This window comes from Protomyces lactucae-debilis, assembly GCF_002105105.1.
Source record: "Protomyces lactucae-debilis strain 12-1054 chromosome Unknown BCR37scaffold_4, whole genome shotgun sequence".
NCBI lineage: Eukaryota > Fungi > Ascomycota > Taphrinomycetes > Taphrinales > Protomycetaceae > Protomyces > Protomyces lactucae-debilis.
The window spans coordinates 260,692-287,535 of NW_024467996.1; the positions used below are offsets into that span (position 1 = coordinate 260,692).

Genomic DNA, 26,844 nt, shown 5'->3' on the forward strand with positions numbered 1-26,844 from the left:
ACCACGCATCTGTTTGGAAGACAGACGAGCAAGCGATGAGCGGCTTCAATGTGGTCAAGGAAGAAGAGAAGATTGTCGCCTTCTGGACAGAGATTGATGCCTTCCAGACGTCACTAAAGTTGTCTGAGGGCCGCCCAAGATTCACCTTCTACGATGGACCACCCTTTGCGACTGGTTTGCCGCATCATGGCCATCTCCTCGCCTCCACCATCAAGGATACCGTCACTCGGTATGCTCATACGACAGGGCACTATGTTGAACGTCGTTTTGGATGGGATACGCATGGTCTCCCTGTCGAGCATGAGATTGACAAAAAGCTCGGCATCACAGGCAAGGACGACGTGATGAAAATGGGTATCGACAAGTACAATGCAGAATGCCGAGCTATCGTCATGCGATATGCCGCAGAATGGCGTCAGACGATCGAGCGGATGGGTCGATGGATTGACTTTGACCGGGATTACAAGACTTTGAATCCTACATTCATGGAGAGTGTCTGGTGGGTCTTTAAGCAGTTGTACAGCAAGGGCGAAGTATACCGTGGTTTCAAGGTGATGCCTTATTCAACAGGCTGCACGACACCCTTGTCCAACTTTGAGGCGCAACAAAATTACAAGGATGTCCCGGACCCTGCCGTTACGATTGCATTCCCACTCGACTCTGATCCTTCAGTGTCATTTTTGGCATGGACAACAACTCCCTGGACACTTCCATCTCACCTGGCATTGGCGGTCAACCCAAAATTCGAGTACATCAAGCTTGAAGACAAGGAGACTGGTGCAAAGTACATCATGCTCGAGGCGCTCCTCAAGACGCTGTACAAAGACCCAAAGAAGGCCAAGTTTACGATTTTGGAGAAGATTCCTGGTGAGCAGCTCGTCGGCTTGACTTACCAACCGCCATTCGACTACTATTTTGAAGAGTACAAGTCGACTGGATTCCGTATCATTGCAGCCGATTATGTTACTGCAGATAGTGGTACCGGTATTGTACACCAGGCTCCGGCTTTTGGTGAGGAGGATTTTGATGCTGCCATCAAGTCTGGAGTCATCACCAAGAATCAACCACCCCCCTGCCCACTAGACGACCGTGGTTGCTTCTTGGAGAACATCACACACTTTGCTGGTATGTACGTCAAAGATGCCGACAAGGAGATTCAAAAATACTTGAAAGGCACTGGTCGCCTCATTGTGCAAAGCCAAGTGATGCACAGTTATGCGTTCTGCTGGCGATCCGACACACCCCTCCTGAAACGTACCATTCCAGCATGGTTTGTCAAAGTCCAGGAACACACCGATGAAATGCTTGCAGCGGTCGACAAGACCACTTGGGTGCCAAACTTTGTGAAGGAGAAGCGTTTCGCAAATTGGATAGCGAATGCGCGAGACTGGAACATCTCCCGTAATCGATACTGGGGCACGCCTATGCCCCTATGGGTCTCGGAGGACTACAGTGAGATTGTTTGCATCAGTAGCATTGAGGAACTTGAAACGCTGTCAGGCATCACGGGCATCACGGACCTGCACCGCGATAGCATTGATCACATCACTATTCCCTCAAAGAAGGGCAATGCGCCCTTGAAGCGAGTCGAGGAGGTCTTTGATTGTTGGTTTGAATCTGGCAGTATGCCATACGCCTCCAACCACTATCCCTTTGAGCAGGCTGAGGTGTTTGAGCAGTCTTTCCCTGCCGACTTTATCGCTGAAGGTCTTGACCAGACGCGTGGTTGGTTTTATACTCTATTGGTTCTTGGTACATTGCTCTTCAACAAGGCGCCGTTCAAGAATGTCATTGTCAATGGTCTCGTGCTTGCTGAGGACGGAAAAAAGATGTCAAAGAAGCTCAAAAACTACCCAGAACCCGGAATTATCGTCAACCGTTACGGTGCCGATGCTCTCCGTCTGTATCTGATCAATTCGCCGGTTGTTCGTGCCGAATCGCTGCGATTCAAGGAAGAGGGCGTCAAGGAGGTCATTGCCAAGGTCATCTTGCCTATTTGGAACTCTTACAAGTTTTTCGAGCAACAAGTGGCGTTGCTCAAGAAGAAGCACGATATCGATTTCAAGTACGACCCGGCTAAGGGACGCTCCGAGAATGTGCTCGACCGCTGGATTTTGGCTTCCTGTCAGTCTCTCATTTCCTTCATCAAGGAGGAAATGAAGCACTATCGACTCTATACTGTGGTACCTCGCTTGCTCCACCTCGTTGATGACATGACCAACTGGTACATTCGTCTCAATAGGCGTCGTTTGAAGGGAGAGGGCGGCAAGGAAGACACACTCGCTGCTCTGAATACACTCTGTGAGGTCTTGTGCACTGTAGCGCGGACACTTTCATCCTTTGCGCCCTTCATTACCGAGACAGTCTACCAGCAGCTCAGACAATTCTTGCCACCAGCGGCAGATTCGGATGATGAGCGTTCTGTTCACTTCCTGAGTTTCCCTAGCGTGCGCTCGGAATTGTCGGATGAGGTTGTCGAGCGTCGTGTAAGGCGCATGAAGGCCGTCATGGATCTTGGTCGTATGTGTCGCGAGAAGCGATTGATTGGTATCAAGACGCCATTGGCGCAGTTAGTCGTCATTCACAAGGATCAGGAATATCTTGACGATGTAACGTTGCTTTTGCAATTTGTCAAGGAAGAGCTCAACGTGCGCGATGTGGTGCTATCCTCTGATGAAGACAAGTATGGCGTTGTATACAAGTTGAACGCAGACTGGCAGGTACTTGGCAAGAAACTCCGCAAGGACATGATCAAGGTCAAGAAGGGTCTCGAATCAGTAACCAACGACGAAGTCAAGGCATTCTTCAAGTCTGGCGAGATTGTGATTGCTGGTATCCCACTAACGTCTGGAGACTTGGTGGTTGCTCGCGATTGCGATACTTCAAAGCTCGAAGGCTTCCAGTCATGCACAGACACTGATGCTATTGTGCTACTCGACATTACGATCCATCCGCACCTGCAACAAGAAGGCCTGGCTCGCGAAGTGGTTAACCGTGTTCAACGGCTCAGGAAGCAGGCTGGTTTGCTTGCTACAGACGATGTTGCTATGCACTACAAGCTGATTGACGACAAGGCTGGTTTGGAGGAGGCCATCAAGCAGAACGAGGAGCTCTTTGTTCGCAGTCTTCGCGCGAATGTCGTTGCAGCAGGCACAGCGAATTCATCTGGCGAGGTCATTGCAGAGGAAGAGCAAGATGTTGCAGGCAGTACTTTCCTGCTCACCTTGCTAAGACTGTAGAGCAGCATGCATCTGCTTGTCCTTTGGTAGTTAGAGGAGATCAATCTATCACTTCATTCTGGATCTTTCTTGAGTAGTTTCTCCGTCGGCCCGAAATTGAAATGAGATTGCATCGGTTTGAGTTTGCGCTACGGTCTGTGACCTAGGTGTAGCTACAATGCTCTTGTATGTAGCAGAGCCATATATCTGAGCACGGTCTATAGTCAAGTTTCACCACGAAACTTGAGGACGTTGGAATTTGTATTGCTTTGTCTACAGTTGGACATTCAGTTGAAAGGCGTTTCAAACAGGCAAAGTGAGTGACAGCGCTAGGCCGTCGTCTTCCCACCTGATCAGCTGCTTGGGTAGCATCTCGTATCGACACCCTGCAGTCCCCTGAACGTTGCTACCGGCCGTTCTGTCTTCCGTGTTGACCTGTGCAGCTACGAGAGGTCTCACCTGCCGTCTTGGTTTTGTGCCCCTTCCCAACCCGCGCACTTTCTGCTGCAGCGACGACATTCACACCAAAAGGCACAAAGAAGCACCGTTAGTCCCATCCCAGGCGCTAGCATCCGGGCACTTAGGCGCGTTAGAGCACTATCTTAGCGTCTCACACACTGTGCGCACACGAAAGGCCTCCCTCTTCGTGCAACTTTCGCCCAATACAGGTCAGCTTCTGCAACAGCGCGCGCCAGGTTCAGGATGCCGTCGAGCAAGATCCCCAGCGAGCCGAAGCTAGCGACGTCCAAGGAGCGCCCTTTTGTCTGTCGGCACTGCCCAAACCGCTTCCTCAGAGCAGAACACCTCAAACGCCATGAAAGGTAAGCCTTTTCCTATTCGTCTTGAAGAGCACATCGGAGCATCCGAAGCGCACTTCTAGGCAGACATCTGCATCGATACTAACCATGCTCGCATCAAGGCTACATACAGGTCTTCAACCATACAAATGCGAGTTTTGCCCATCTTGCTTCACACGCGGTGACATGCTGCTGCGGCATGAGCGCAAGCACCACGCAAAGGACAAACCACCGCAAGTTGCCAAGCCGCGCTCAAAGTCCAGCGGCAGTGCGACACGTCCTGCTTCTGCTTCCGTCGCGCTTGCTGAGATTCGCGCTGAGCAACAGGCGCTCAACGGCCAGCATGGACGGCCTGGCGGGCTCGCGGGTCGTTCAAACTCTATGAGTGTATATGAAGGATCGCACTTACCGTCGTCGCTCATGGCTGCTTCGCCCGTAGAAGGCGGCCTTATGACGCAGCAAGACTATGAATCTGCATTACGATTGACGACGTCGCCTTCATCAGCTGAGTCACCGGCCTCCGTGGCTGCCTCTGTGCCGGCCAATATGGGAACAAACTACACTAATTTTGCCATGAACATCGGTACAAGCAGCGCATTTGGCTATGACGAGGAGGGGCACTTCAATAATCCACTCATGACGGCAAGTCCCGGCGCTATTGCGGGAGAGTCGCTCCTGTCGCAAAATCAGCAACAGCATGCCATGTTCAATATGATGCAGCAGCCTTTTACAACGGATGACTATACCCCTTACCAACTCCAACATCAAATGATGCAACAGCAAGACCCCTTGCAAGCACAAACACTGCATCACCATGCAAGCAACAGCAGTTTGCACACTGTCGAATCCACCACAACGGCACCCAGCAATTTGTATTTGGCCAATCCTGCCATGCAGCTTCAACAGGATAATAGAGCTAGTGCGTCATCGCCTGCAGGCATGCAATATGACATGCTCAGCTCAAGCTTTCCCACACCGACATATTCGCACCTGTCATCGGGATTCATGATGCCCAGTCATCCGCTGCGCCATGTTCATCACGAACGAGCCAATTCGATGATTGTTGATGGCGTTGATATGCATCCGAGTCACCTGCTCATGAATCAATATAAGCAGACTGGCCTCGATTTTGACGAAGATGGAGTCATTGTTGAAGATGATGACGAGGAAGGCGATGACCTGAACACATTTGCAGGAGTGGGCCTCTCGAGTGGCAGTGCCTTGTTTGCAGGTGTGCCAAATATTTTGGACTCTGCATTCGCCTTCAACAGTGACCTGGCTTACACCGAGTCCAGTAACCCAGATGTTGACGAAGACGCCAAATCAAGCGCTAGTGCACCGAATGGCAACCATGGCCGACCCGCATCACAACGCGCCTCAGTCAGTGATCGTGGTGAATCACCTTCGAGTTGACTCGTAAGCTCCGTCAATGATCTCTCATCCAGTGCCTCGACGTCAACCGCAGCAGCAGTGGCTAGTCCTGGCAAACGACCGCATGAAGCCATACAGCATGCTGCAAGACCAGCGCTTCACGTGAGATCATTTTCGGAGCAACAAACAAACCCAGCGACGCATTACGCGAAACGTCTTGTACAGCAGCAATTCAAGCAGCAGCAGCGGATTGCTCAGTTGGGTAGGGCTGCTGGGCATCGCAAGAGTTTCAGTGCTGGTGGTGCATTGTCGCCATTATTGCAGCAGCATGGAAGGAGTCGATTGAGTTCCCTCAATCCTGATGGAGAAGGTGATAGACGTGCGGAAGTCGTTGTGAATCCTGCTACGCTGAGCCATGTTAGCTCTGGTGCGGCATCTACCTCTGCGTCCTCGAGTGCTGCACCGTATATGGACTCGAGTCTAGGATTAGATGCAGTTCTGGGCCAAGTCGCTTCAGATGTGCCACTCTGGGCGCGAACGACGACAGGCAATGGTTCACTCTCCTTCCAGCAAGGTCTTGACGCACGTAGTCACTCACGAGATCAAACGGGCACCTCGTCGCCTTTTGAGGGGTATATTGCATCTGGGCAAGAAACGCTGACGGAGATGGTTGGCGAGCCTGCTGAGATGCTGTTCTTTGCTGATCTGGGACAGTACACAGAGCCGAGTAGGCTTTGAGAGGTACAAAGAGGGTAGCATTTTGGGATGTAATGTACAGACAGCACACGTCGATGGCACAGACTTGGGGTGGACTATTGTACGTAGATTGGTGCTCAAAAGGGCTTTCCGTGTTTCTAGGAGCTTCATACAAATCTTCACAAACTTCATTGAATGCATGAGCCAAAGTAATACAATAGTTGCTCAGCGACGACAAAGTCCAAGCACAATGGCTCGTGTCTCATTCACAATGGCAGACCGTGATACTTCCATGCGCCGCGCAACAACAAGCAAGATCTTTGGTAGTAAGTGTTCCAGTTCTCTGACATCCCGTCGTTCAGCCAATTGCCTGAACGTATCACACAATGCCGATACCTGTAAATTGGCATGTCGATTGGGACTTTCTGGTAGAGTGGTGCGTTGACCCATTTGATAACCTGCAGAACCAGGTCTTGGCATAGCAAGGGGACCTTGTCCATGACTCTGACGACGACCATGATGCATTTGTTGTGGCAACGACGGTAATGGCGTAGCAATCGTCGTATGTGATCGTGGACTACTACCGGCACCGGCATGACCACCTGTAGAACTCGAATAGCTTCCACTGCGTCGAATTTGAGCTTGTAGCAATCCCTCGCTGCGTGGTGATAACCGGCCTCCATTAGCTTGTTGTTGCAACGCATTCGACGCTGCAGGTCCGAGACCATGAATCGGTGCAATGGAAGGACTTGGCATAGATCGATCAGGCCCTTGCGTTGATCGCTCCGAGTGGTACGCACCACCTGGTTCATGACGCTCTGTATGATTGGTGGTTGATTTGAGAATCGAAACGGGACCTGAAGCGCTGGCTGAGTGATGTCCAGCATGTCCACTCTGACTCGCTGGCAAAGGTGCTGAAAAGCGTGTCGCTGGCATGGGGCCATTAATGAGTGATCGACCCTGTGCACTCACAGTCGATGCAGCTCGATCTTGCCTGCTGAGAACCGCTTGTTGATGTCGCGCAATAAGCGGATTCAACTCCTCGGGACCTCTCACAGTCGCGCTACTCGGATCAAGTGGATCAATCTCGCGTTTTAAACACAAGACAAATGTCCAAAGGACAAGACCTGCGTTGTAGACTAATGTTGGAACCACCATATCAGCGGCGTCCAAGACACCACCAGAAGCTTTATCCTCCCACCCACGCGTCTCACATGCTTGTTGAATATTGAGGAGTGCATGTTCAGCTGATTTCAGATCCAACTTTTTGGCCAAGAGTCGCTGTGCTGCAGCTGCTGCACGCTCATGATTGACTGCACGGCCAGATGAGTAAATGGCACCTGCTTGAATTTCCATATCAGGACCATAATGGTACAAGCCAACGCTTGCAAGACGAAACAGCATACGCGTATTATCCTCAAGTGAAGCAACTTGATGACTGCGCATGAGCATGAGTGGATGCTGATGCAACCTCAACCTATCCAACAATGCCTCGAACGTACGCAACGCATTAGAGAGAATGAGACGTTCTGTTTGAACGTTATAGGCTGCATTGGAGGTGATGGAATCGTTGTGTGAGAAAATGACGCGCGCACTGCGTCGATCTGCATGCAGGGAGATCAAATTCATGAGACCATGAATCGTGAGGTAACGCGCGAGTGCTGTCCATCGAACACTTTCAATGAGACGGTGATTTTCCGTAATGAAAGCATTGATGAGATCACGCACCAGGACCGTAGAGTCGTGTGCATTAGATGGTGTATTGGCTTGACAGGCCGCCCATGCTCGAGACGACTCGGCACGCCATAATTCATCGGAACAGGGCATGGCAATCTTCATATCCTCCACTGTCATGAGCTGAACGTGATTGAACAAGAAGGTTTGCTGAACGTCATTGATGTAGATGTAGGCAGCTAAGCGTTTTGTCGACTCACGTTTGATCCATTCCTGCCATTTTTCCTCAAGCTTGAGTCTGCGGCCTTGATAGTTCATTGTATCTGTAACGAGGAAACTGGAGCGACGCGCCATGGCAATCAATTGACCATGCAAGACATCCGACTTTTCATGCTCCGGTCGCGTGGAGAGGAAGGATCCCGCAACTTCATGGAGGAGCATGGCTTGTAAAAACATGAGATCGACTGTTGACACGCGAATGTCTGGATCATATAGCTTCCGTCGAGCAATGTGATGTAGCTGCAAGCCAATGTGATAGATGTCTGGTTTGGAGATTTGAATCAAGAAGCCATACGACAACAGACACATGAGCAGGACAGGACTGAGTGTCTCTGCTTGTAGACTCGGTCGATGCAGAATCGGCACTGTTGTATCAAGTGAATCAAGTGCCACTTGCAGCGTATCTCGAATCTCACGAACAGACAAGGCTGGCTGTGCATGCAACTCCTGCGGCAACTCTTGCAGTAGACGCGCATGCGTGAAATTGGAAATCTCAAGGGAGTCTCTTGCATGCATGGATTCCGGCGTTTGGCCAGGCGCTGAGGAATCAGTATATCCACTTGCACTGCGTTTGTCGCCATCTTGATCAAAGAATTGAGAAAAGGGTTCTTCAAAGACGCCATTGGTGCCATTGAAGATCCAATCCCAGGAGACTTCTTCGCCAAGCATAGGATCCACCTGACTCGGCATCGGCATGAGTGTACTGGAAGGCGCTGGCAGGGGTGGAGGCATGCCATACTCTACGGGCGCAGGGGCTGGTGTGAGTCCCATTGCCTGCCATGCCGTTGACGCTGCAGTCATGGGCTGAGATACTTGTTGCATGACAGGCGATGCTTGAGGTTGCAGGCCAGGGCTGGGTGATCCGGTGTATGGATTGACGCTAGTGCCGTCCAATGGCAAGTAAACATTTGGGAAATAAGGACCGCGCGAACCTGATTGTGCTTGTTGCGCTGCGCTGTGTACTGATTCTGCAGCTGCAGGCAATTGGACGGGTTGGAGCGGCGGCGACTGACTGCGCTTCGAGGAGCCTGTATCGTCCTTTGAGGACGTCTTGCGCTTTCGTTTCCTCCGTCCAATGTCGTCTGCGCTCACTGTATCCGGGGTCCCTGAGAGTAGCGAGTCAGCAGCGGCTGCCGGTGCTGGTACTGGAGCTTCTTGACTCTGGTCGTTGCGCTGCTGATGCCTGAGCTTGTGTCTGTTCAAGAGATCATTGCGGGTGAATGTCTTGCCGCAGATATCACAAGCAACCGAGACGCCCTTATGATTGAGCTGATGCCGGGTTCTATAGACAAGCAGTTAGTCATTGGACAGGGAAGGTCAAGTGAATGCAAGGGTCTTTACCTGTGTTCGGCGCGACGGTAGCGCTTCCCACAGCCGGGGTACTCGCAAACATATTTGGCAGAGACGTCGCCGCCTTCGTCTTGCGCATCGGGCATCTAGATGCCTGAGCCCTGTGATGAGATGAGAGGACGATGATGCCTCGGAGAGTCCGGGGCCCCGGTGAAGGTGACTTTGGCAGTTGAAATCGAGTGTGTGCGCTCTGTGGGATGGGAAGATTCGAGATTGATCCTGCCCCAGACAGCGAGCGGGTCAGCCAGGCAGGCGGCAGACAGACAGACAGACTCAGATTGACGGCCATTTACAGCAGATGCTCAGATGGCAGACAGTCTACTCTATAAGCCCTCTATCAACTCACGCGGTAAGAATGTCCACACAGTACCCAGGCACCCCAGCAACAGTGCAAAGACCCAAATCACATACAGACTCATCCGCTCACCCGTCCCAATCTTGTGCCCACACAGCTTCAGGTAAAATGCAACAGGCAATAGCACGCAAATTGTATAGCACAGTCCACTCCCCAACAACGACATGACTCGATCGAAACTGGGGCAAAAGATTCCCAAAATCACAGGAATCCCATTGACCAAGACACGTACCCCGAAACGAATACTCGACCGCGTCAAGATACTGCTGCCGGCCGTATGTGCCTTCACCACTCGATCATCCACGCCAAGCAAGACATCCACAGTCGTTGCAATGGGTCGTGTATTGAGCGGCATTTTCGTGAGAGGCACAATACTAATCATCACCACAATCAATACACTGATGAGCTGCGGATACCCTTCCGTGCCTAGAATGGATTGTGTGATTTCATCCATCACGGCATTTCCAAACATGAGATATCCACTCACGGCCATGGCAATATCCAAGATTGAAGTGATACCATAGCTTGTCTTGATGGCTTTCCCGAATTTGTGTGGATGTCGCATATCCTTGTACACATTGCAAAAGACGCTGTGCGCAGACCAAGGCGACATCATGAGTCCAATGGCTAGAGGTGTCAAGCCCAGCTTTTGTGGCAGCCAGTCTGTGTGGGCTGGTTGAAGCAACGAGCCGGGCGATGTATGCTTAATGAATCCATCAGCAATCACAACAAAAACAACGCTCGACGTGGCTAGAATACCAACAATGCTCGAAATGCTGAGAATTGACAGGGGTACGAATGATGACCCAAAGAACAGAAAGAATCCCATGAGTTTGAATTGCGTTGCTGTGATACTCGGCATGAGTGAATGGAGACCATCTCCGAATAGAACCACGAGTGCGGTACAGCTTGCGAGCAGTTCCATGGAGAAGGCTAGCGAAACGTAGTACCGGGCTTTTGTACCAAATGCAGCGTACGCTACATCTGCATACGTCTGGAGTTCTGGTCGATCCGCCATGCACCGCGATAGAAGCAGTGCGGTATACAGGGTTACAGCGCCACTTGCAAAGAAGAGAAGGCCACCGAGAAGCCAGCCAGCATACGCGAAACCAAGTGGCAGACTCAGGATTCCAATACCCATCAGGATATTGACACTGTTGAAGACTGTTTGATAGATGGTGGAGCCTCCGACGATAAAGTCCTTGTCGTCCAATCTACTCCCGCGACTGCCCTTTCTCTGCAACAAGGGTTTATTCTCATCTATTCTCTCAAGACTGGTGGAGACCGCACGAAGTCCTCTGTCGGGCATTCGTGCATCCTCCACGGCAGCGGTCGGGTAGTGATAAATGAATGCCTCCTCTTCATCATCGACTTCATCCTCCTCAAACGGTCTCATAATCGAACTCCGTGAATCTTCAGCATCCTGCTCAAAACTCATTTCCCCTTGCCAATCAGAGTCAATCCGATCCAATCGCGGCCGATCAGAGGCGGCATCGCCATACTGTTGCTGCACAGCCGCAAGCGTCCCAGGGGAGGTCGATTCAAGCGCATCGGCAATGAAAAAGTTACTCCGTTGAAAACTAGCAACAAAGTTGAGTAGACTATTCGGCGGTTGATCAGTCGCTCCCGTAGGAGGTCGTTCATGCGCTGTAGCAACGGAGAAACGGCGCCGAGAACTATAGCTGGCGTTGGCAGGGTTGAGTGAGTGTGTGTCATCGCGTAAGGTTCCGTAGGTTTGCGGCGCGCGTCGCGTGGTTGATTCGTTGAGGTCGTTGCGCGCATGCGGCGACGTGCTGCTTGGGATATTCATTCTCTTGCTTGATAAAGCTGATGACCCGTCTGCGACTCCAAGCGCGCTCTTTAGAGCAGGGACGCTAGGAAGAAGAGCTGAGGTTCACGGTTTCTAAGGAGTTCTTTAGGTTCTGCTTGAGCACTCTTGGGAATGAAAACAAAAACACGGATGACGTTTTGATTCTTGCTTTTTCTGCGCTCAAGTGCAGGAAGGCATGGTGTTTAGTAGAGAGCAAGCTTGTCTCAACGTTGTCAGCAGCTGCTAGAGAAGTAGGAGGGAGCAAAGGAAGCGCGCGGTCTATGTCCAGAATCAGAAGCAGGGCAGCGGGATTACGAGGGTGACAGAGGGTCGTAGCAGAGATAAGGCAAGTGGGGCACAGCACAAATCAGGTACGTATATGGTCAATTTCAACTATTGTATAGCTCTCTCTGGAGATCATCAATCTACGAGGCAGGAGAGAGCCTCGCACAGATCTGTCAACGGCGCTCTACCGGCCCGTACTTTCCTGCCTCTCATATTGACAATGAGCGTCTTCTCGACTATTCCGCGATAACGGCAATTTTTACCCCTGTACGAATTTCCATCACACGACCAAATTCGACCCAGAGATGGCCACCCCGGTCAACAGTGCTGATGGTCGGTCATCGAGGCAGACTCTGGCAGTGTAAGAAGTCAGGACTCAGTAGCCTTGAGTCTATCTATCTTGGGCGATCGACTTCAGTGCTTCAAAGACAGCGTATGCCTACTCTTTGCCCCTTCATAACTCCAGCAAGGACGTGACCGAGTCCTCTAAATTCAATGGCTTCAACGGAGGCCGCCGTAGCCCGCTCGCAGGCCGATAAGCACCTTGACTCGCTGAACTGCCTCTTCGTTTCACTTCAAACGTCTTGCCGGTATTTCCTAGTGCTTGCGATTTTGCTGGACTCATGTCCCTGCCGAGCTCACTGGCATGTGATGTCTGATTGATGTTGCCTTCACTTGAGCTGTATTGCGGTTTGGTTGATGCGTTGGGACTGTCAAGCATGCTGAAATGGCGAACAGGGCGAATATTGTTCTTATCTCTCTGAGGTTGAGGCAGGAGCTAGCCTTTATAGAATGTGTAGTCTGTGGATTGCATGGCGTGATGATGAGAATTCGAATTTGTTTCAGGCACAATCGCGAAAGGAGCGCAGACGCCGCGGCCACAGAGTGCTGCAATCCATGGCCGCCAAGGTGGACTGGTTGAATGCAGTGATACTTTCTGATCAAGCAACGATCGCGACGAATACTGGAAACAAGACGACAATTTGGACGGACTACAAGTCTTCGTCTTCTACATGCATCTCGAAATCCATGAATGTCAATCATCATCTACTTCAAAGTAACGCTGAGCTGGTGGCGACCGGGCTCCTGATGACACATCAAAGGCTCTCAGGCAAGCTCTAGCATGGCCCATAGAACCTTGGTGGTGTTGTGGAGCTTCAACTTGTCGGGGTTGACGTCCCACGTACACAGTGACTTGCCTTGGTGGCGAGACGCTCGAAAGACGGAGGTTACGGCCGTGTGTCTCGCCAGAAATAACGTAGATTGCGTGCATCACGTTTGAGGTCGTGATAGCAGCACGAATAGGCGATACAGCATGCGACAGAGCGTCTCCTTTCGATTGTCGTGGATATCGTTTAGAAATGTCACCACCAGATCATGTAAGTATACCAGACAAGTACCACAACAGCCACACTGGCAAACTGTCGTACCGCCATGTTGATCTTCCCAAGTAGTGTAATCCGACCAGCATTCGCCTTTGCTCCTTCCCGAACATTGTTGATTACAGGCTGTTCTATTTCCGTTTCAAATGTAGTCAGAGGCAAGTAGGACCAGCCTTTCATCTCTTTTGGACCTTGATAGAACTGACTTGCCACCAGCAAGACAAGTGTCAACGCCAGCAAAACTGCATAATTGACCAGCAACGGCAGCTGCCCCGGCAAAAGGCACAGACGTGTTTCGTAGCTTTCTTTATTGAGGGCCACAAGTTGAAACCCCGGATGCTGAATACCCATGGCCCACGAGAAACTCTTGACATTGATTTCATGTACTGGGCCAGAGGGCCGAGGATGTGCAAAGTCACAATAATCGTGATCATCCCCAGCGAAAATCAGCGATGGCTGTACTGCTTTCCAAATGGCATCCGAGGTGTCAGGTAGTAACACATTTTGATACTGATGACCGCCTTGAATCAGAATACTCTGCTGAGACTCGCGCATGGGTCCACAATCGGAGTCTGGCGGTCGATACAGCGGGACATGAGTGACGAGCAAACGAGGTTTGCTTGGCTTACCAAGACCGTCCATGAACGCCTGTGCTTTATCCGCCATGGTTGCTTCACTCGAAGTCAGCGAGATGGAATCCAGCATGACAACTTGCCAAGCACCTACATCGAAAGTGATGGACGTGTTGCCAAAATGCTTCCTGAAACGGTCATAGACTGCTGGGCGCATGCCATCCGTAATGCCAATGTCGTGATTGCCCGGTAAATTGAAGAATGCCCGATTGTGCGGTTGTTCGGGGAAGATGCCACGAAAGCGATCGTACTCTGCCATCCAGACAGCATCGTCCGCCCACTCACGTCCACCATCAAACAAATCACCCGTAAAAAGCGTGCTTTGCGGCTTCAGCTTTGCATGCAGCAATCGATAGTTACGCTTCATGTAGAGGTCCGTGAAGAATTGAGTCGCTGCCAATGCTAATCCTCGCCGTGCATATGTGTTCTCATCAACCAACTGCGGATCGCCAATCAGGACGAGCCGATGATCAGCCTCCTTGTGCGTTGTCCAGCGCGACCACGCACAATCAGCTATATGCGACTTCCAGATGTATGACTCTTGGTAGCATATAGCAAGGATCCACAGCAAACGCAGAGCATTGACAAGGGACGGACGTAGTGTCTTGCTTAGCTTGATTTGGCTCGGCGCTGGACCAGTAGCGTGTCTGATGTCCGTTATTCTATGAGGTGGATCAAGCTGTTCGCTGTGCATGAGCTCGTTCTAGACGTTCCCTGAGCCAGCCAGCAGCTCTGCAGTAGCTTCGTCACGGTGTTTACAGTCTAGCGCGTGTGTGATGAATCTGACGTCGACCTCCAGAAAAAAAGTTGAATGCCGACACCCAGCAAGATCCTTATAGAGCCCATTGGCGCATGGCAGCTACGCTCGAGCCGAGTCTGGTTGCAATTGGATGCAATGCCTGTACTCATGCAGTGAGCTGGTCGGAGTCTGGCGAGATTGCGTACGCGGCAGGCCAGACGGTAGCGCTCTATAACCCTTCACGACCGTTTGGCGTACAAAGAACGCTGCTGGGCCATACTGGACAGGTCACGGCTGTGCGGTGGATCGACCAGGACACGGTCATCAGTGGAAGTACAGATAACGCGTTGCGAATATGGCGTCGACAAACCTCGCAGGTGGATGCAGACTGGGCTTGCCAGGAAGTCTGCACACATGACAAGTCCATCTCTTGCATTGTCTCATGCGGAAGCCTGGTCATTTCGAGCGCTATGGATGGAAACATCTGTGTCTTTCAATTTGATGCCGAAAAGGGCCTTTGTGAAGTACAAAAGCTCAGCTACAGTCCACTCATACCGCTCACAATGGCCCTCGCCAAATTGCCAAACTCTAATGACTACGTGCTAGCGGTTGGAGGCACGACGACAAAAATATCTCTATATACAACGTCCAACGGCTCGGCTGGTGGCCTTCAATTTACGTTCAAGACCAAGCTTGCCGGCCATGAGGACTGGATTCGCTCATTAGACTTTCTCGAGGATGACAGGGACCTTCTTCTTGCTTCTGGGTCACAAGATCGTTACGTACGGATATGGCGAATTGGCGCGGCTCCCTCAAATTCGACAGACAAGGAGACCGATGAACTTGACGCACTTGCCAACCTGGACTTACTGCAAAACAAGGTCTTTCCTTTCGCAAGCTCGTCCAAGCATTCTTGGGAAGCCCGATTTGAAGCTCTCCTTGTAAGCCACGAGGACTGGGTCTTTAGTGTTCAGCTCTCGCGGACGTCAGACGGCACACCCTGTCTTCTCTCCGCTTCTGCAGACTCTTCCGTGATTGTATGGCAACCTGATGCAGACGCAGATATCTGGACAGTCAGTGCACAACTCGGCATCATTGCAACAAAAGGTGCAAGTACGGCGACTGGGTCGACAGGCGGATTTTGGGGTGCCGTCTTTGGTGGCGCTTCTGCAAGTCATCCAACCTTGCCGGACGCCACTCAGATTTGCGCATGGAATAGAACAGGTGCACTTCGTCTTTGGAAAAAGCATTCTTTTGATGATGGTGGCAGCGCGCGGTGGCAGGGTGTCAATGCTATTGGAGGCCATACAAAGCAAGTACGCTCCTTGTCTTGGTCGCCAGGCGGCGAATACCTTTTGACGACCTCGCTCGATCAAACCACTAGGCTATGGGCGTGTAATGCTGAGACCAAAGCATGGCAAGAGTTTGCGAGACCTCAAATACATGGCTTTGATCTTCAAATGATCCATGCACTCTCTGCGGACAAATTCCTTTCAGGGGCAGAAGAGAAGCTGGTGCGTGTCTTCGAAGCTTCTGGCAGTGTCTTGAACCTGCTCAATCGGGTCGCAAAGACGGATATTGTTGTTGGACAAGAGGCGGCCGAGTCGGCCAATTTACCAGCCCTGGGATTGTCTAATAAAGCACTCGGCGCTCAAGATCGCGGGACACATCTCGATCGCAGTGCTTTGGATGCGTCGTCTACAACAGACCTCGACGCAGAGCAGCAGGCCTCTCTGCCTGTCAGCAAGCAAGCTCTTGATGATCTCACAAATGCACCCCTCGAAGATCACCTGCAACGACACACTCTCTTTCCAGAATCAGAAAAGCTCTATGGCCACGGATACGAGATTCAGGCATTATCTGCGACGCACAATGGCAGAATTATTGTTTCTGGGTGCCGAGCTACGACTCCTGAACATGCATGTCTGCGTTTCTATGATGCAGAGACATACCGACAGCTTGGGCAACTTTATGGCCATACGTTGACTGTGACGCAGGCACGCTTTTCCGCAAATGACACATTCCTCCTGAGTGTTTCGAGAGACCGTTCTCTGATTTTGTACAAACACGCTGCGTCCAGCGAGACTGGCTTTGATGTTGTCAAGACTGTCAAGAAGGCGCACAAACGCATCATTTGGGACTGTGCTTGGCATCCAAATAGCACACTTTTCGCCACTGCGAGTCGAGATTCTAGTGTCGCATTGTGGACTGTGAGCGAAAGTGAGGAGGGAGTGTCTGTCAGTCAGATTCAGTCTCTGACGCTGGCGTCAGCTGCGACTGCAATTGCCTTTTCAGCGGACGGTACACTTGCTGTGGGCTGCGAAGATGGCTCTTTTCATGTGTATATGGTGCTTGACCAGCACGCAACGCTGTCCCTCAGTACGAGACCTTGCGGAGCAGCCATTACAGCTGTCGCTTTCAACCCAGTCAAAGCAGCGGAAGTAGCTATGTGCAGCGAAGACTGCTCTGTTCGCATCAGTCAGCTGCAAAAAGGACGCTGAGCACATCATTGAATGAAACGCATAAATGCCAAAACAAGCGAGCCCACACCAGCAATGAAGGCAGCAAACCACTGTAGCATCTGGAACTTGACCGTTTCGAGCTGTGTTCGGATATTGGCAATCTCCGTATCAATCTTGGTATCTGTCTCCCGAATCTTGAGCTCGTGAATGCTGGACTCTTCGCGGATACGGCCCTTTTCGAGATTGAGATCGAGTCGTACATTGGCTTGCGTCTTGGCAATCTCCTCCTTGAGCCGCTGCTTGAGCTTCTCAAGGTCAGAGATGATTCGATCCTGATCACTCTTCACAAGAGAATGATCGTTCTTCTCCAGTGTCTGCAACTCGCTCCGTAGCTTGGCAAAATCAACCTTTTGTGTGTATGTTGTCTTCTCCTGCTCTTCCTTTGACACAAGCGTCATACGTAGCCCATCTATACTCTCTGAAATCACATCTGATAATGCGCGCATAGCAGCTTGTGATTGAGATGCAGAGAAGCCTTCTGCCTCTAGCTTCTTGACGAACTTGAGCGTGTCGAAATGGTACCGCTGTTCACGCAAGAGTGCGCTATGAGCGAAAGCGCGGTGTTGTGAGGTCGCGCGAATGAGATGCCGCGTCGCCAGTGCTCGTGCCGCCATGGGTATTGATGGCCCTCTGCAGAAGATGCTGCTAACGGTCTGTCTTGCACTTGCTTGTTGATTTGGTCTTTTGCCGTTGCGAGATTTTGAATTCGTCGCGAGAAGACCAAGAGACATCTTCCCTAAGTCATCCTAGGCCCTTGCTCTAATCCTCAGCTCGCCGATAGAGGCTTCTGCTGCTATGGCTGAGAATGATCAGCTCTTCAAGACCATCATCGACATAACGACAAAAGGTATAGCAGCATCACACGGCGTACCGTACAGACTAACACACATTTCCTAGGCGCCGGCAACTTTGTCGAAGTCTACTATAAGACATACGATACCAATCGCCCGAGTCTCTCAAAGTTCTACAGGCCGTCGTCACGCATCATCTGGAATGGCAATCCCATGGTCGGCTCTGCAAAGATGGCTGAGTTTGTCAATAAACTTCCATCCACCGAACACGACGTGCAAGGCTTTGACTGCCATCCCCTCGTCTCCAGCAATGCAAACGCAGGTGAAGCACCGGATATCATGCTGATTGTCAGCGGTAGCGTCAAATTTGGCGGCGAGCCACAGGTACGTGGTTTTAGCCAGAGCTTCAACCTGAAGCAGGATCCAGAGAAGCCAGGGACCTACTACGTGGACTCTGATTGCTTTCGGCAAGTCACATTGACTTGAATGAGGATTGGACCGACATGCAAAGGGGAGGTTGACGATGAGTGGAAACAGCATAGCAAGCGAAGTCCCTGGGTGTTTCTGGCAAGCCCAAAGGCAGATAGATAATGTATTTACAAGAATAACAATGCACAAAGCTGGCGTGAAGGCTAGCTCCTGTTGACCAGTCTTGGACTTAGTGTCAAGTTGGCCAGATGAAGGATGTATTTCCAGGCTTCTTACGGCCTTATATTTAGAGAAACAGCTTGAGGAACTCGTAGATGAAGCCACCAAAGATGAGCGTTCCCACAATACCTATCGTGTTAACGTATTTCGTATGCAAGGTATGAGAACATACCAATTGTGACCTTTTGTGCGGTAGAGCGCTTGACGACTTCCTTCTTTGTGGCCTGTTTCAGGACCTGCTCTGGCGCCTTGCCGCGCTTGCTCGCCTCTTTCTTGGCGAATGCCTCATTGGCCTGTCTCTGTCTCGCTGACTGCACTTTACCCGACATACTCAGCAGATGCGTGTTGTTGGGTCAGATCTCCCGTCGCGTTGCCCGGGTTTGTGTTTCGCTGGCAAAAGTCAATGAGATGGGCAGCAAGAAAGAGCATCAAGCAGGATTCAAGGTTTCATTTCCATCATTGACAAGTTTACAACATCAGCAGGTGCATCTATTTGGCCTTATCTGCCTTGGACTGCAGTGCAAACCATCGACTTCGACACTGCCGCTGCGTCTTCCCCGGGATCTGCTCACTGATCCGTGCCCACTTCTTTTCAAAATACGCAGTCAAGTGCAACAACTGCTTATCCAGCGTAGGCGTCCATCGACCACGCACAACCTTTGGATCCAGAGCTTCTGACCAATGTGCTTGACACTGCTGCCCTGAACGGGGCGCGCCCAAGCCACGCCCTATTATCGCCCATGGAATGGGTTCTTCATCGTCTTTCGCCAAATGTGCATGAATGAGCGCCAACAGCTCGGCATCATCCTGTTTTGTCCAAACACCAATCGTCATGCCAATCTTATTGACAGGTCGGCCACCAGGTTGCGGCAAGGGCATGGGTCTCGGTGGAGACTTGACGATACGCTGTAAGTGAGGTTGTGATTGTGCTCCATTCGTCACATTGAACGCCATGGTATTGGTCACTTTGGGCGCAAAAGATTGTTGTTGAGCCTGCGGACTCGCCTCGACACTCGAGTCTGGCGTGATGGTGGTAGCTTGACCGCAACCCGTCACATCTGTTGCTGATGAAGAACAAGAACCACTGCCTGTTTGCTGGTGTGAATACGGTGCAGTCCGCATCAGCGGCGGAGGCGTGGAAACATCTCGTGTGTCGATGTTGGAGCATACGTGAGTACTGCGTGGTCTCTTCTGGCGCGGTGAATAGATCAGTCCATTGGACGGTATCCGCTCATGATGTTGCAACGAGGAATGCAGCGGAAGTACCGATTGCTCGGTCCCTGGACGAGTCATATCATGTAAACATTGCGGCTGCTCATAGGGCGGTGTGACGAGCTGATGCCGGTCCGGTGGTATGCCCGCATTTCGAGGATAGTACGCCTGGAAGGGCATTGGCGTCGTCGCAGCCTCGTTGGGTAATGACCATGGCCCTGAAAGACCATACCCAACAGGCGGCCCAAAGACCATCCCTAGCCCCTGAAGTCCGTAGCTTCCTGCATCGCTGTGATGCTGTCGAGATTGCTCAGGAAAATACCATTCCGTATCAAGCTCAAGGTTCGGCGGTGAGACGAGTTGTCCGTTGTATGGATGTGTGTCGCTGAATGATGGGCCTCGTACGTAAGGATTCGATGAAAAGCCCATGGCCGGTGATGCAAAAGTCGGACACTCGCCAGTCGGCGTCCAAGGCTGTTGCATCAATGGACGCGTTGCATCGTCCGTCAAATCGAGCGTCGCGACAGGCTGAAAATGTGCATGTGGTAGATGCGCGCTATACATGATGCTCTTTGTCCAGCAGCCCTGGTAAGGGCAGTCGCGAAGTAGTGAGCGTCCAGTCCTTCAGCAAAGGATACTAACAAAAAAATGTTGAAAACCTGGAGAGGGAATGATCAGGCAGCACGAAGTAGTGTTTATTGCCTGAGCCGCGAAAGTCAAGGTTGGGTGCAAAGGCCGATACTCCCCAGGAGAGCCATGAACTGGAAAGCTTTGACAGGAGTGGGACGGCCGTGGCTCACAAGCAGAGCTGGACAACGCTTCGTCATTAGGCTGGCAACCATGGAAGTTGCATTTAAGTGCCAGGGGCAGTAAGCGATGGAGCTACTACGGGCTAGCAGACACAAAGACTGTCTCCTTCGAGTCTCCCGCTTCACGGGGTGCGGAAAGGCGCACAGAGAGCAAAGCGACCGATACTTGTCAAGTAACAATTAAGTCGCTGGCACCAGGTCGCGCTGCAGTCTCATGTTGGGCCCATACTTTCACGCCAAAGATAAAGTTTCTCTCACGCAACAAAGCTCGGTCAGATGGGAGGGCAACGGAGGACACGACGACGGCGGCAATGCAGTTGACAGCAGAGACGCTATGACAGTGCTTGCTGGAAAGCTTGAAGAGCTCGAGCTCAGCTTTGTACAGCCGTGCTCACGGACATCTATGATCTGTTGCTTTAATGACCCGTAACTGGTGGTTTGCCGCTCAGTCAAGCCCATGCGAGCTTTGTACCGGTTGTACTGGGGCACTTGAGACTCTGCTCTGCTTGTTCAGAGCAGAGTCTCAAGCTATGCTTGACGAATGCACCCGGATGCGCCGCCTTGAGGCTGCTCGGTACGATGTGGCAGACTTTGCTGACGAGATCCAACTATGGATATGCAAGTCATACAATCGTGCCGCAAGACATGTACATGTCGGATGCATGTGTCATACGGCTCAACAATCTGACTTGGATAGGGTAGCTGTCTTGCAGTGGCCTGCAGAAGGCCATGTGTGTATCGCGTATGATCGCAGCACATGCCAGCCGATCTGAAGCGTGAGCGCGGCACAGAAAGTGAGACCACGGGAATTATCGAACCAGATTTGGACACTTCATGTCTTTGGTCCTCCATGTCTTCTATCTTCATATTCGAGTGATGAATGGCCTGTCAGGGTTTTAGCAGGCTTCACTTCGGGTTCTCCTTTATTGAGTCAACACGACAGACTCTCGGACAGAGACATCTGATCGTTTCAGCTATGCAGTGAGCATGTCTGGCCGTCCGGTCCGGCCTGTCTGAGATGCCGACTCTTTGCCGACGATACCACTCCATAGTCCAGCAGACACTGCCACACTGTGCGACTCTGCTGACCTCACACTACATGCTTGCAAACGCGCGGACCCGACACTACGCCATTCACATGTACACAAGATTTCAAGCATTGAAAACAATCTTGGTTGACTTTGAAGTCAAATAGATGCAAGTTGGTATATCCGGGGTGGGATCGGACATGGCCCCAGAAGCGAGAGTCATGATTTATTGCCGCACATCTTGCGGCCGTTCCTGGGATCACTGCTATGTACTAGATTGAGTGTGCGTAGCCTCCGTCTGCAAGTGCCAGATTGGATTAAGCCTTATGTCGTTCAGATCATGGAAAGGCCTCGAATTTAAGGGGAATAATTGACAGCAACAAATCAAAAATCTGATCGACCAATGGCGGGGTCTGGGACAGGCAACCACAGTGGCCACTCTCCAGCAGACTGCAGGTTCAAGCTCAACTACTGACAACTAGGCATAAACGATGATTACGATGGCGTTGCACCCTCGCCTAACAAGCCCTTCACAGGCCCAACGGCTCGAACGTTGCAAACGCAGATATCAATTCCAGATAGCGACGCTGCCGACGCAGCGGCCAGCGCCACGTTGCAGCCCGTGATGAAAATCCTTGGACCTTTCAACATGGACAACCATCACGTATCACTTGTAAAACTTCCCGTGACGATTCCCGTCACTGTCTATGAGCTTCGCGGCTTGCCTGGACCACGGAGAGGTTCTTTCTTGAGACAGGCACATGATTGAATAGGTGAGTTAGCGCTTGCGAAGACACCGAGATGAATCCGGTACTTGCATATTGCAAGTGCCCGCAGCCAGTGGAGAAAGCAGTTTGTATGTTAGTGAGGAAGCACTGCCGTTTCTAGCCATGCTTGCCGTTAGTCAAAGGTGTCCTGTGCATTTGCTGCTGTCCAAATATACAGCTTCATGTGGCAGCGATCAGAACTGTCAATCGTCCGTGCAGAGATCGAGATTGAGGATAGTGATGACGGGCTATAGCGTGCGTTGCCGAGGCCGCCCGTTAGGTGTGTGGGTAGGTGAGAATAGCGTTGGTATTGGAGCCTCGGCGACTCTTGGTATCACTGCTGTCCAGTGAGTACCAGGTCGGTGCGGCAAGAAAGGCAATTTGTTTCACGGAGTGAGCGCCCGATTGTGACAGGTCTGTCAAATCATGCAGCAATGACTGTCGAGCTCTTGACGTGTAGCACAGAGCTGCACATGCACTATCTGGTGTGAATTTGGCACCACGGCAGCAGTGGGACATCCAAAAACTGTCTTGAACCACACGGGCTGTCGCTTGTCTCAAGTCTTCAGACTTTTAAATCGTGACAGGGTGGAACCACTTAATTTTCACGGCACGGGCAGCCCTTCACAACTGCACTTGTGCCTTAACGCTTCCATCAATTGGAGACATGCCCGTCTATCAAGCCACCGTCAGCCATCGATCAAGCTTTGCTGCAATGCTGCCGAGCTCTGTATCACAATCGAGCAACTGAACGCTAAGCGGGCTGTTTGACATGTCTCACAAGTTACCCGTCGCAAGGTGAGGTGCGGGAAAGCTTGAGGCGAAATCCTCAGAGCGCCGACGACTCGGTTCAGCACAATCAGTATAAAGACATGATGGCCTGCTCTCTCTTTGCGGACCATCAAAAGCTATTTCCCATCACCAAGGACAGCAATGCAGACTCCTGAACAGCCTCAGAGACCATTCTATTCGGGCATGCCAAAGTACCACTCATGGTCAAGTTATTCGACACCATACCGCCCTGAGCAGTTGTATATGCCAGAGGGATACTTCCCCTTGCAAACATTCCAGGATCCCATCCACCAAGCATACTCACCGATGGCCTTTGGTCAATACCCAGATGCTCTACACCAGCAAGTCATGTCACAATGGCAAGGCCCGAGCTACATTGCGGCAGCACCATACAGCAGCTACGCACCGAGGACATCAGTATGTCAGTGCTCGACTGGACACACCACACCTGCTGTCCTTGGCTCACCACTTCAACCATCTACGCCACTGTCAATGGAGTCTCAAACGCCCACCTTAGATGCCCCACAAGACGTCAGCTTTGAGTACTTTGACGCAGCAGTTCAATACCAGAATGAGCTCTGCCTGAGCCCCAACAATCTCCCTGCTACACCCACGGAAGAGATGGTCTTTGGTCTTGGCATCAGCTTCCCCCAGCAAACAGCGAAGCATGGAGAAGACCTGATGACTCCACCTACCACACCTACGAAGCTTCCTAGGACTTCAGTGTCTGAGTCACCCATCGCTCGGCGTAAGTGGACAGCTGACGAGGACGAAGCTCTTACCGAAGCCGTTGCCAAGTATGCAACATGTGCTCAGAAGTGGAAGAAGGTTGCTGCAGCTGTTGGCAACAGGCACGCAAAGCTCTGTGCCAAGCGTTGGGATTATCTCGACCGTACCACCATGAAGGGAGTCAAGCGTGGACGATGGACATACGATGAAGATGTTGTGCTCTCGCAGCTTGTTCGCGATTGGACTTCATCGCGCACTGACAAGATCAACTGGAATGTCATCGCCACTCAGTTGCCTCGTCTTCGCAGTGGCACTCAAGCCCAGGCGCGCTACACAGAAACACTTGACCCCTCAATCAAGAAGGGCTGGTGGACGCCAGAGGAGATTATGGCCCTTCAAGCAGCTATTCAGCTCTATGGCACATGTTGGCGTCAAGTCGCTCAAGAGGTACCTGGACGTACTCAACGCCAGTGTCGCATGCGCTACTTGGCTTTGGCTGGTACCAGTGACGAACAAGATGAGGCACGGTGCGATAGTGCCTAAATGATTCGATATAAGATACTTTGCTAGCGTCGGCGTTGTCCTTAGATTGTTGAAAATTCACTACATATACAACCATCTGAATACGTGCGAGTGAAAGCCAGGTGAACAGAATTCTGAGGCTGGGACATGAATCTCACCAAGTGCAAGTGCCAAGTTAGTACTCGATCTCGATCACAAGCAGATGACAGCTCATCTTGCATGATACACATCAATGGCGACGGTATGTCTCTGCGAAGAGCCGCCTACCTATGGCGTGTCAGGTTCTTGAGATTTTATGACGAGAGATGCCGAGCATCAAGTTGCCATCAACGCCTTGTTTTGACCATTTCCGATCTCGCATTTCTTATCTAATTCAAGGTGATTGCACGGCAGATCTACACACATGTTATATTTTTGTCATCCGTTGGAAAGTGATGCGTCTGAACATAAGATTAGTCGTTGTCATCGACGTCATCTGAGCTTCCCGTTTCATGCATGAGCTGCAGCGGACGTTAAAGTCTACGACTTGTCCAATTACAAAAGACAAGAACTCGCTAAAGACATTGCACTATAAAATAAGTCTACAATGCAATACCGCTGTGAAGGAATCCCTTGGATATAGCTATTCTAGTAACGGGCTGATCGAGAGGCCGCCATGGTCCATTGGTTAGCGCTCATTGGAAAGAAAGTTCGACGTTGTACTTGTACAATGCTACGCTAAATCGAAAACATCACTAGCTAACTCACTCTACCTCTTTTTCGTCTTGCTGCAGTCTTGCCAAACTTTGATGTAGTCGATGACCATTTCGCTTCTGCCATTCTCCCAGCTTGGGAGCCACAAATCGCGATGCTCATACATCTCACGCATGCCACCCAACCTCAATGAGCCATCTTGCCAAGGCTTGTCTGGCGACCCCTGCTCTTCACTGAAGTAGCGATTCGCAGAGCCAACGGCGTTGTTGAGAATCAGGTAGAACTCCTGGTCGAAAGGTGCAGACAAATTGGAGCTTTGACCTTGCTGGAATAGAGCGCCTTGCTCAAAGTCCACTCTGATGACAGTGCGCAGCTCATTGTCGATGTATGTCTTGATGTACTTCTCTGTCCAAATCATGCCATAGATGTGCCACTCAGAGCCAAGCGCTTTTTGGGTCTGATGAATGTGCGCATCATAACTCACACCCGCGTGAATTGCTGAATTCATGACATTGTTGCCTGCTGGAAAGCCACCGGCAAAGACATAGGTGTAGTTGTTGCCTCGCATCTCAATGATATCGATCTCGCCAGAGAACGGCCAACCGCCATAAGTGTTTGTGGTTGGAAGCATCCAGAAAGCAGCCCAAAGCCAATCGCCCTGGGGCATTTTGGCTCGCATCTCAATTTTACCATACATGAAAGAGAATTTGTCCTTCGTCGTCAGTCGAGAAGATTTGAAGGGGTTGATGGAACGGCCCTGGGTCGAGTTGACATAAGCCACACAAGGATCGTCGATGGCGTCGTAAGGAGCTGTGCATTCTCCGGTAGCCGTCAAGTTGACCATGTCCCCCTCTTTGTACTGGTTTGGATCATTCAGCGTTGGCTTCATGTGAAGTGCACCGTTCTCGACCCAGGAGTTCTCTGGATCTGCCGTAGTCCACTCAAAAGAGGAAACACCCCAACCTCCCAATCCGATATCATGATTCCAGGTGTCCATGTTGAACGTATCAAAGTTGTCCTCGAAGACGAGACACCACTGGTGCTTGTCGTACTTTGCAGTTTCGAGATACGCAAACGCTGCTGCGACGAGGAGCCCAACAACCCAGCCAGCCCAGATGATATAGTTGCTCCATTTTTCACTGCGAGGCACCTTGCGATCCTTCCAGGGCTTCTCTACGGGACCTTTGATCTTGCGCGACACGAATTGCGCATGACGACGTCCGCCGAGTTCCATCGGCGGTACGTCTTGTACTGATGAGCTTTCTGACGGAAACTTGTCGCTATACTCCAATGTGACACTCATGATGAATATAGTGTATGCAATCGATGGTAGAAGACCGTAGAGAAGTGGTGATTACCGCAGCTTTCAAGAGCGTGATAGTCTACAGAGCCCATAATCGGCCATCTGTGGCCTGTGACTCGATTGCGCGCTCCTGACACAGTGTGCGCGCTTGCGCATAGATCAGCCGAAGGCCCCAAGGCAGCTTGCTGACTCGGGCATGTGTGCTGGCGAGTTGCCGCTCACTGAGCCCGGTTTGGTGCCGTGGGTCTGCCAGCTAAAGTATGGGCCAGACAGCAAAAATTAAGTGACCCACTCAGCAGCAGCAAGCTCGGGCTGGCAGTAACACTCACTTGAGTGGAGCTTCAGGACAGCAATAATGGAGAAAGTCATCATCAAGTGCGACTAGCTTGTGAATGAGCTACACTTGCGTACATGAGGAGACGTTGCACTGGAGCATCTGG

At 51.3% G+C, this 26,844-nt stretch overlaps 12 protein-coding genes across 12 annotated transcripts; 5 read left to right on the top strand and 7 right to left on the bottom strand.

The window, feature by feature from the left end:
* The first annotated feature begins 2 nt into the window (after positions 1-2).
* BCR37DRAFT_377226 (tRNA synthetases class I-domain-containing protein) lies at positions 3-3,302 on the top strand. Its single transcript, XM_040868763.1, has one exon. The coding sequence runs from the start codon at positions 36-38 to the stop codon at positions 3,237-3,239; it is 3,204 nt and encodes a 1,067-aa protein (XP_040727031.1). The 5' UTR covers positions 3-35; the 3' UTR covers positions 3,240-3,302.
* Positions 3,303-3,580: 278 nt separating this feature from the next.
* BCR37DRAFT_241820 (uncharacterized protein) lies at positions 3,581-5,652 on the top strand. Its single transcript, XM_040866561.1, has 2 exons — positions 3,581-4,039; positions 4,138-5,652. The coding sequence occupies exons 1-2, from the start codon at positions 3,921-3,923 to the stop codon at positions 5,426-5,428; spliced, it is 1,410 nt and encodes a 469-aa protein (XP_040727032.1). The 5' UTR covers positions 3,581-3,920; the 3' UTR covers positions 5,429-5,652.
* A 288-nt stretch (positions 5,653-5,940) lies between these two features.
* BCR37DRAFT_377228 (fungal-specific transcription factor domain-containing protein) lies at positions 5,941-9,581 on the bottom strand. Its single transcript, XM_040868764.1, has 2 exons — positions 9,377-9,581; positions 5,941-9,317 (listed from the first exon to the last, which is right to left on the bottom strand). Exons 1-2 carry the CDS (start codon positions 9,469-9,471, stop codon positions 6,308-6,310), a joined length of 3,105 nt encoding a protein of 1,034 aa, XP_040727033.1. The 5' UTR covers positions 9,472-9,581; the 3' UTR covers positions 5,941-6,307.
* Positions 9,582-9,708: 127 nt separating this feature from the next.
* On the bottom strand, positions 9,709-11,049 carry BCR37DRAFT_344631 (transmembrane amino acid transporter protein-domain-containing protein; the record flags this gene model as incomplete). Its single annotated transcript, XM_040867575.1, has 1 exon — positions 9,709-11,049. One exon carries the CDS (start codon positions 11,047-11,049, stop codon positions 9,709-9,711), a length of 1,341 nt encoding a protein of 446 aa, XP_040727034.1.
* Positions 11,050-13,406: 2,357 nt separating this feature from the next.
* On the bottom strand, positions 13,407-14,423 carry BCR37DRAFT_333750 (Metallo-dependent phosphatase-like protein; the record flags this gene model as incomplete). Its single annotated transcript, XM_040867115.1, has 1 exon — positions 13,407-14,423. A coding segment is annotated over one exon (1,017 nt), but the record flags the coding sequence as incomplete, so codon positions are not given.
* Positions 14,424-14,728: 305 nt separating this feature from the next.
* BCR37DRAFT_341280 (WD40-repeat-containing domain protein) lies at positions 14,729-16,933 on the top strand (the record flags this gene model as incomplete). Its single annotated transcript, XM_040867390.1, has 1 exon — positions 14,729-16,933. A coding segment is annotated over one exon (2,205 nt), but the record flags the coding sequence as incomplete, so codon positions are not given.
* A 161-nt stretch (positions 16,934-17,094) lies between these two features.
* On the bottom strand, positions 17,095-17,724 carry BCR37DRAFT_391327 (DUF1640-domain-containing protein; the record flags this gene model as incomplete). The annotated part of the gene is made up of 1 exon (XM_040870993.1): positions 17,095-17,724. The coding sequence occupies one exon, from the start codon at positions 17,722-17,724 to the stop codon at positions 17,095-17,097; it is 630 nt and encodes a 209-aa protein (XP_040727037.1).
* A 181-nt stretch (positions 17,725-17,905) lies between these two features.
* BCR37DRAFT_391328 (uncharacterized protein) lies at positions 17,906-18,387 on the top strand (the record flags this gene model as incomplete). The annotated part of the gene is made up of 2 exons (XM_040870994.1): positions 17,906-17,957; positions 18,008-18,387. 2 exons carry the CDS (start codon positions 17,906-17,908, stop codon positions 18,385-18,387), a joined length of 432 nt encoding a protein of 143 aa, XP_040727038.1.
* A 141-nt stretch (positions 18,388-18,528) lies between these two features.
* BCR37DRAFT_241899 (uncharacterized protein) lies at positions 18,529-18,958 on the bottom strand. The gene is made up of 2 exons (XM_040866562.1): positions 18,722-18,958; positions 18,529-18,678 (listed from the first exon to the last, which is right to left on the bottom strand). The coding sequence occupies exons 1-2, from the start codon at positions 18,876-18,878 to the stop codon at positions 18,617-18,619; spliced, it is 219 nt and encodes a 72-aa protein (XP_040727039.1). The 5' UTR covers positions 18,879-18,958; the 3' UTR covers positions 18,529-18,616.
* On the bottom strand, positions 18,762-20,711 carry BCR37DRAFT_241807 (uncharacterized protein). The gene has a single exon (XM_040866560.1). The coding sequence runs from the start codon at positions 20,323-20,325 to the stop codon at positions 19,039-19,041; it is 1,287 nt and encodes a 428-aa protein (XP_040727040.1). The 5' UTR covers positions 20,326-20,711; the 3' UTR covers positions 18,762-19,038.
* Positions 20,712-23,483: 2,772 nt separating this feature from the next.
* On the top strand, positions 23,484-24,823 carry BCR37DRAFT_377234 (uncharacterized protein). Its single transcript, XM_040868765.1, has one exon. The coding sequence runs from the start codon at positions 23,506-23,508 to the stop codon at positions 24,427-24,429; it is 924 nt and encodes a 307-aa protein (XP_040727041.1). The 5' UTR covers positions 23,484-23,505; the 3' UTR covers positions 24,430-24,823.
* A 200-nt stretch (positions 24,824-25,023) lies between these two features.
* BCR37DRAFT_377235 (concanavalin A-like lectin/glucanase domain-containing protein) lies at positions 25,024-26,826 on the bottom strand. Its single transcript, XM_040868766.1, has one exon. The coding sequence runs from the start codon at positions 26,402-26,404 to the stop codon at positions 25,157-25,159; it is 1,248 nt and encodes a 415-aa protein (XP_040727042.1). The 5' UTR covers positions 26,405-26,826; the 3' UTR covers positions 25,024-25,156.
* Positions 26,827-26,844: the final 18 nt, after the last annotated feature.

Bases quoted from the DNA above. Each gene is read 5' to 3' on its own strand.
- BCR37DRAFT_377226 (XM_040868763.1), top strand. From the start codon at position 36: ATGAGCGGCTTCAATGTGGTCAAGGAAGAAGAGAAGATTGTCGCCTTC.
- BCR37DRAFT_241820 (XM_040866561.1), top strand. From the start codon at position 3,921: ATGCCGTCGAGCAAGATCCCCAGCGAGCCGAAGCTAGCGACGTCCAAG. The intron at 4,040-4,137 runs GTAAGCCTTTTC...GCTCGCATCAAG, and splicing joins CACCTCAAACGCCATGAAAG to GCTACATACAGGTCTTCAAC.
- BCR37DRAFT_377228 (XM_040868764.1), bottom strand. From the start codon at position 9,471: ATGCCCGATGCGCAAGACGAAGGCGGCGACGTCTCTGCCAAATATGTT. The intron at 9,318-9,376 runs GTAAAGACCCTT...GCTTGTCTATAG, and splicing joins TACCGTCGCGCCGAACACAG to AACCCGGCATCAGCTCAATC.
- BCR37DRAFT_241899 (XM_040866562.1), bottom strand. From the start codon at position 18,878: ATGTCGGGTAAAGTGCAGTCAGCGAGACAGAGACAGGCCAATGAGGCA. The intron at 18,679-18,721 runs GTATGTTCTCAT...TTAACACGATAG, and splicing joins CGCACAAAAGGTCACAATTG to GTATTGTGGGAACGCTCATC.
- BCR37DRAFT_241807 (XM_040866560.1), bottom strand. From the start codon at position 20,325: ATGTATAGCGCGCATCTACCACATGCACATTTTCAGCCTGTCGCGACG.
- BCR37DRAFT_377234 (XM_040868765.1), top strand. From the start codon at position 23,506: ATGTCACAATGGCAAGGCCCGAGCTACATTGCGGCAGCACCATACAGC.
- BCR37DRAFT_377235 (XM_040868766.1), bottom strand. From the start codon at position 26,404: ATGAGTGTCACATTGGAGTATAGCGACAAGTTTCCGTCAGAAAGCTCA.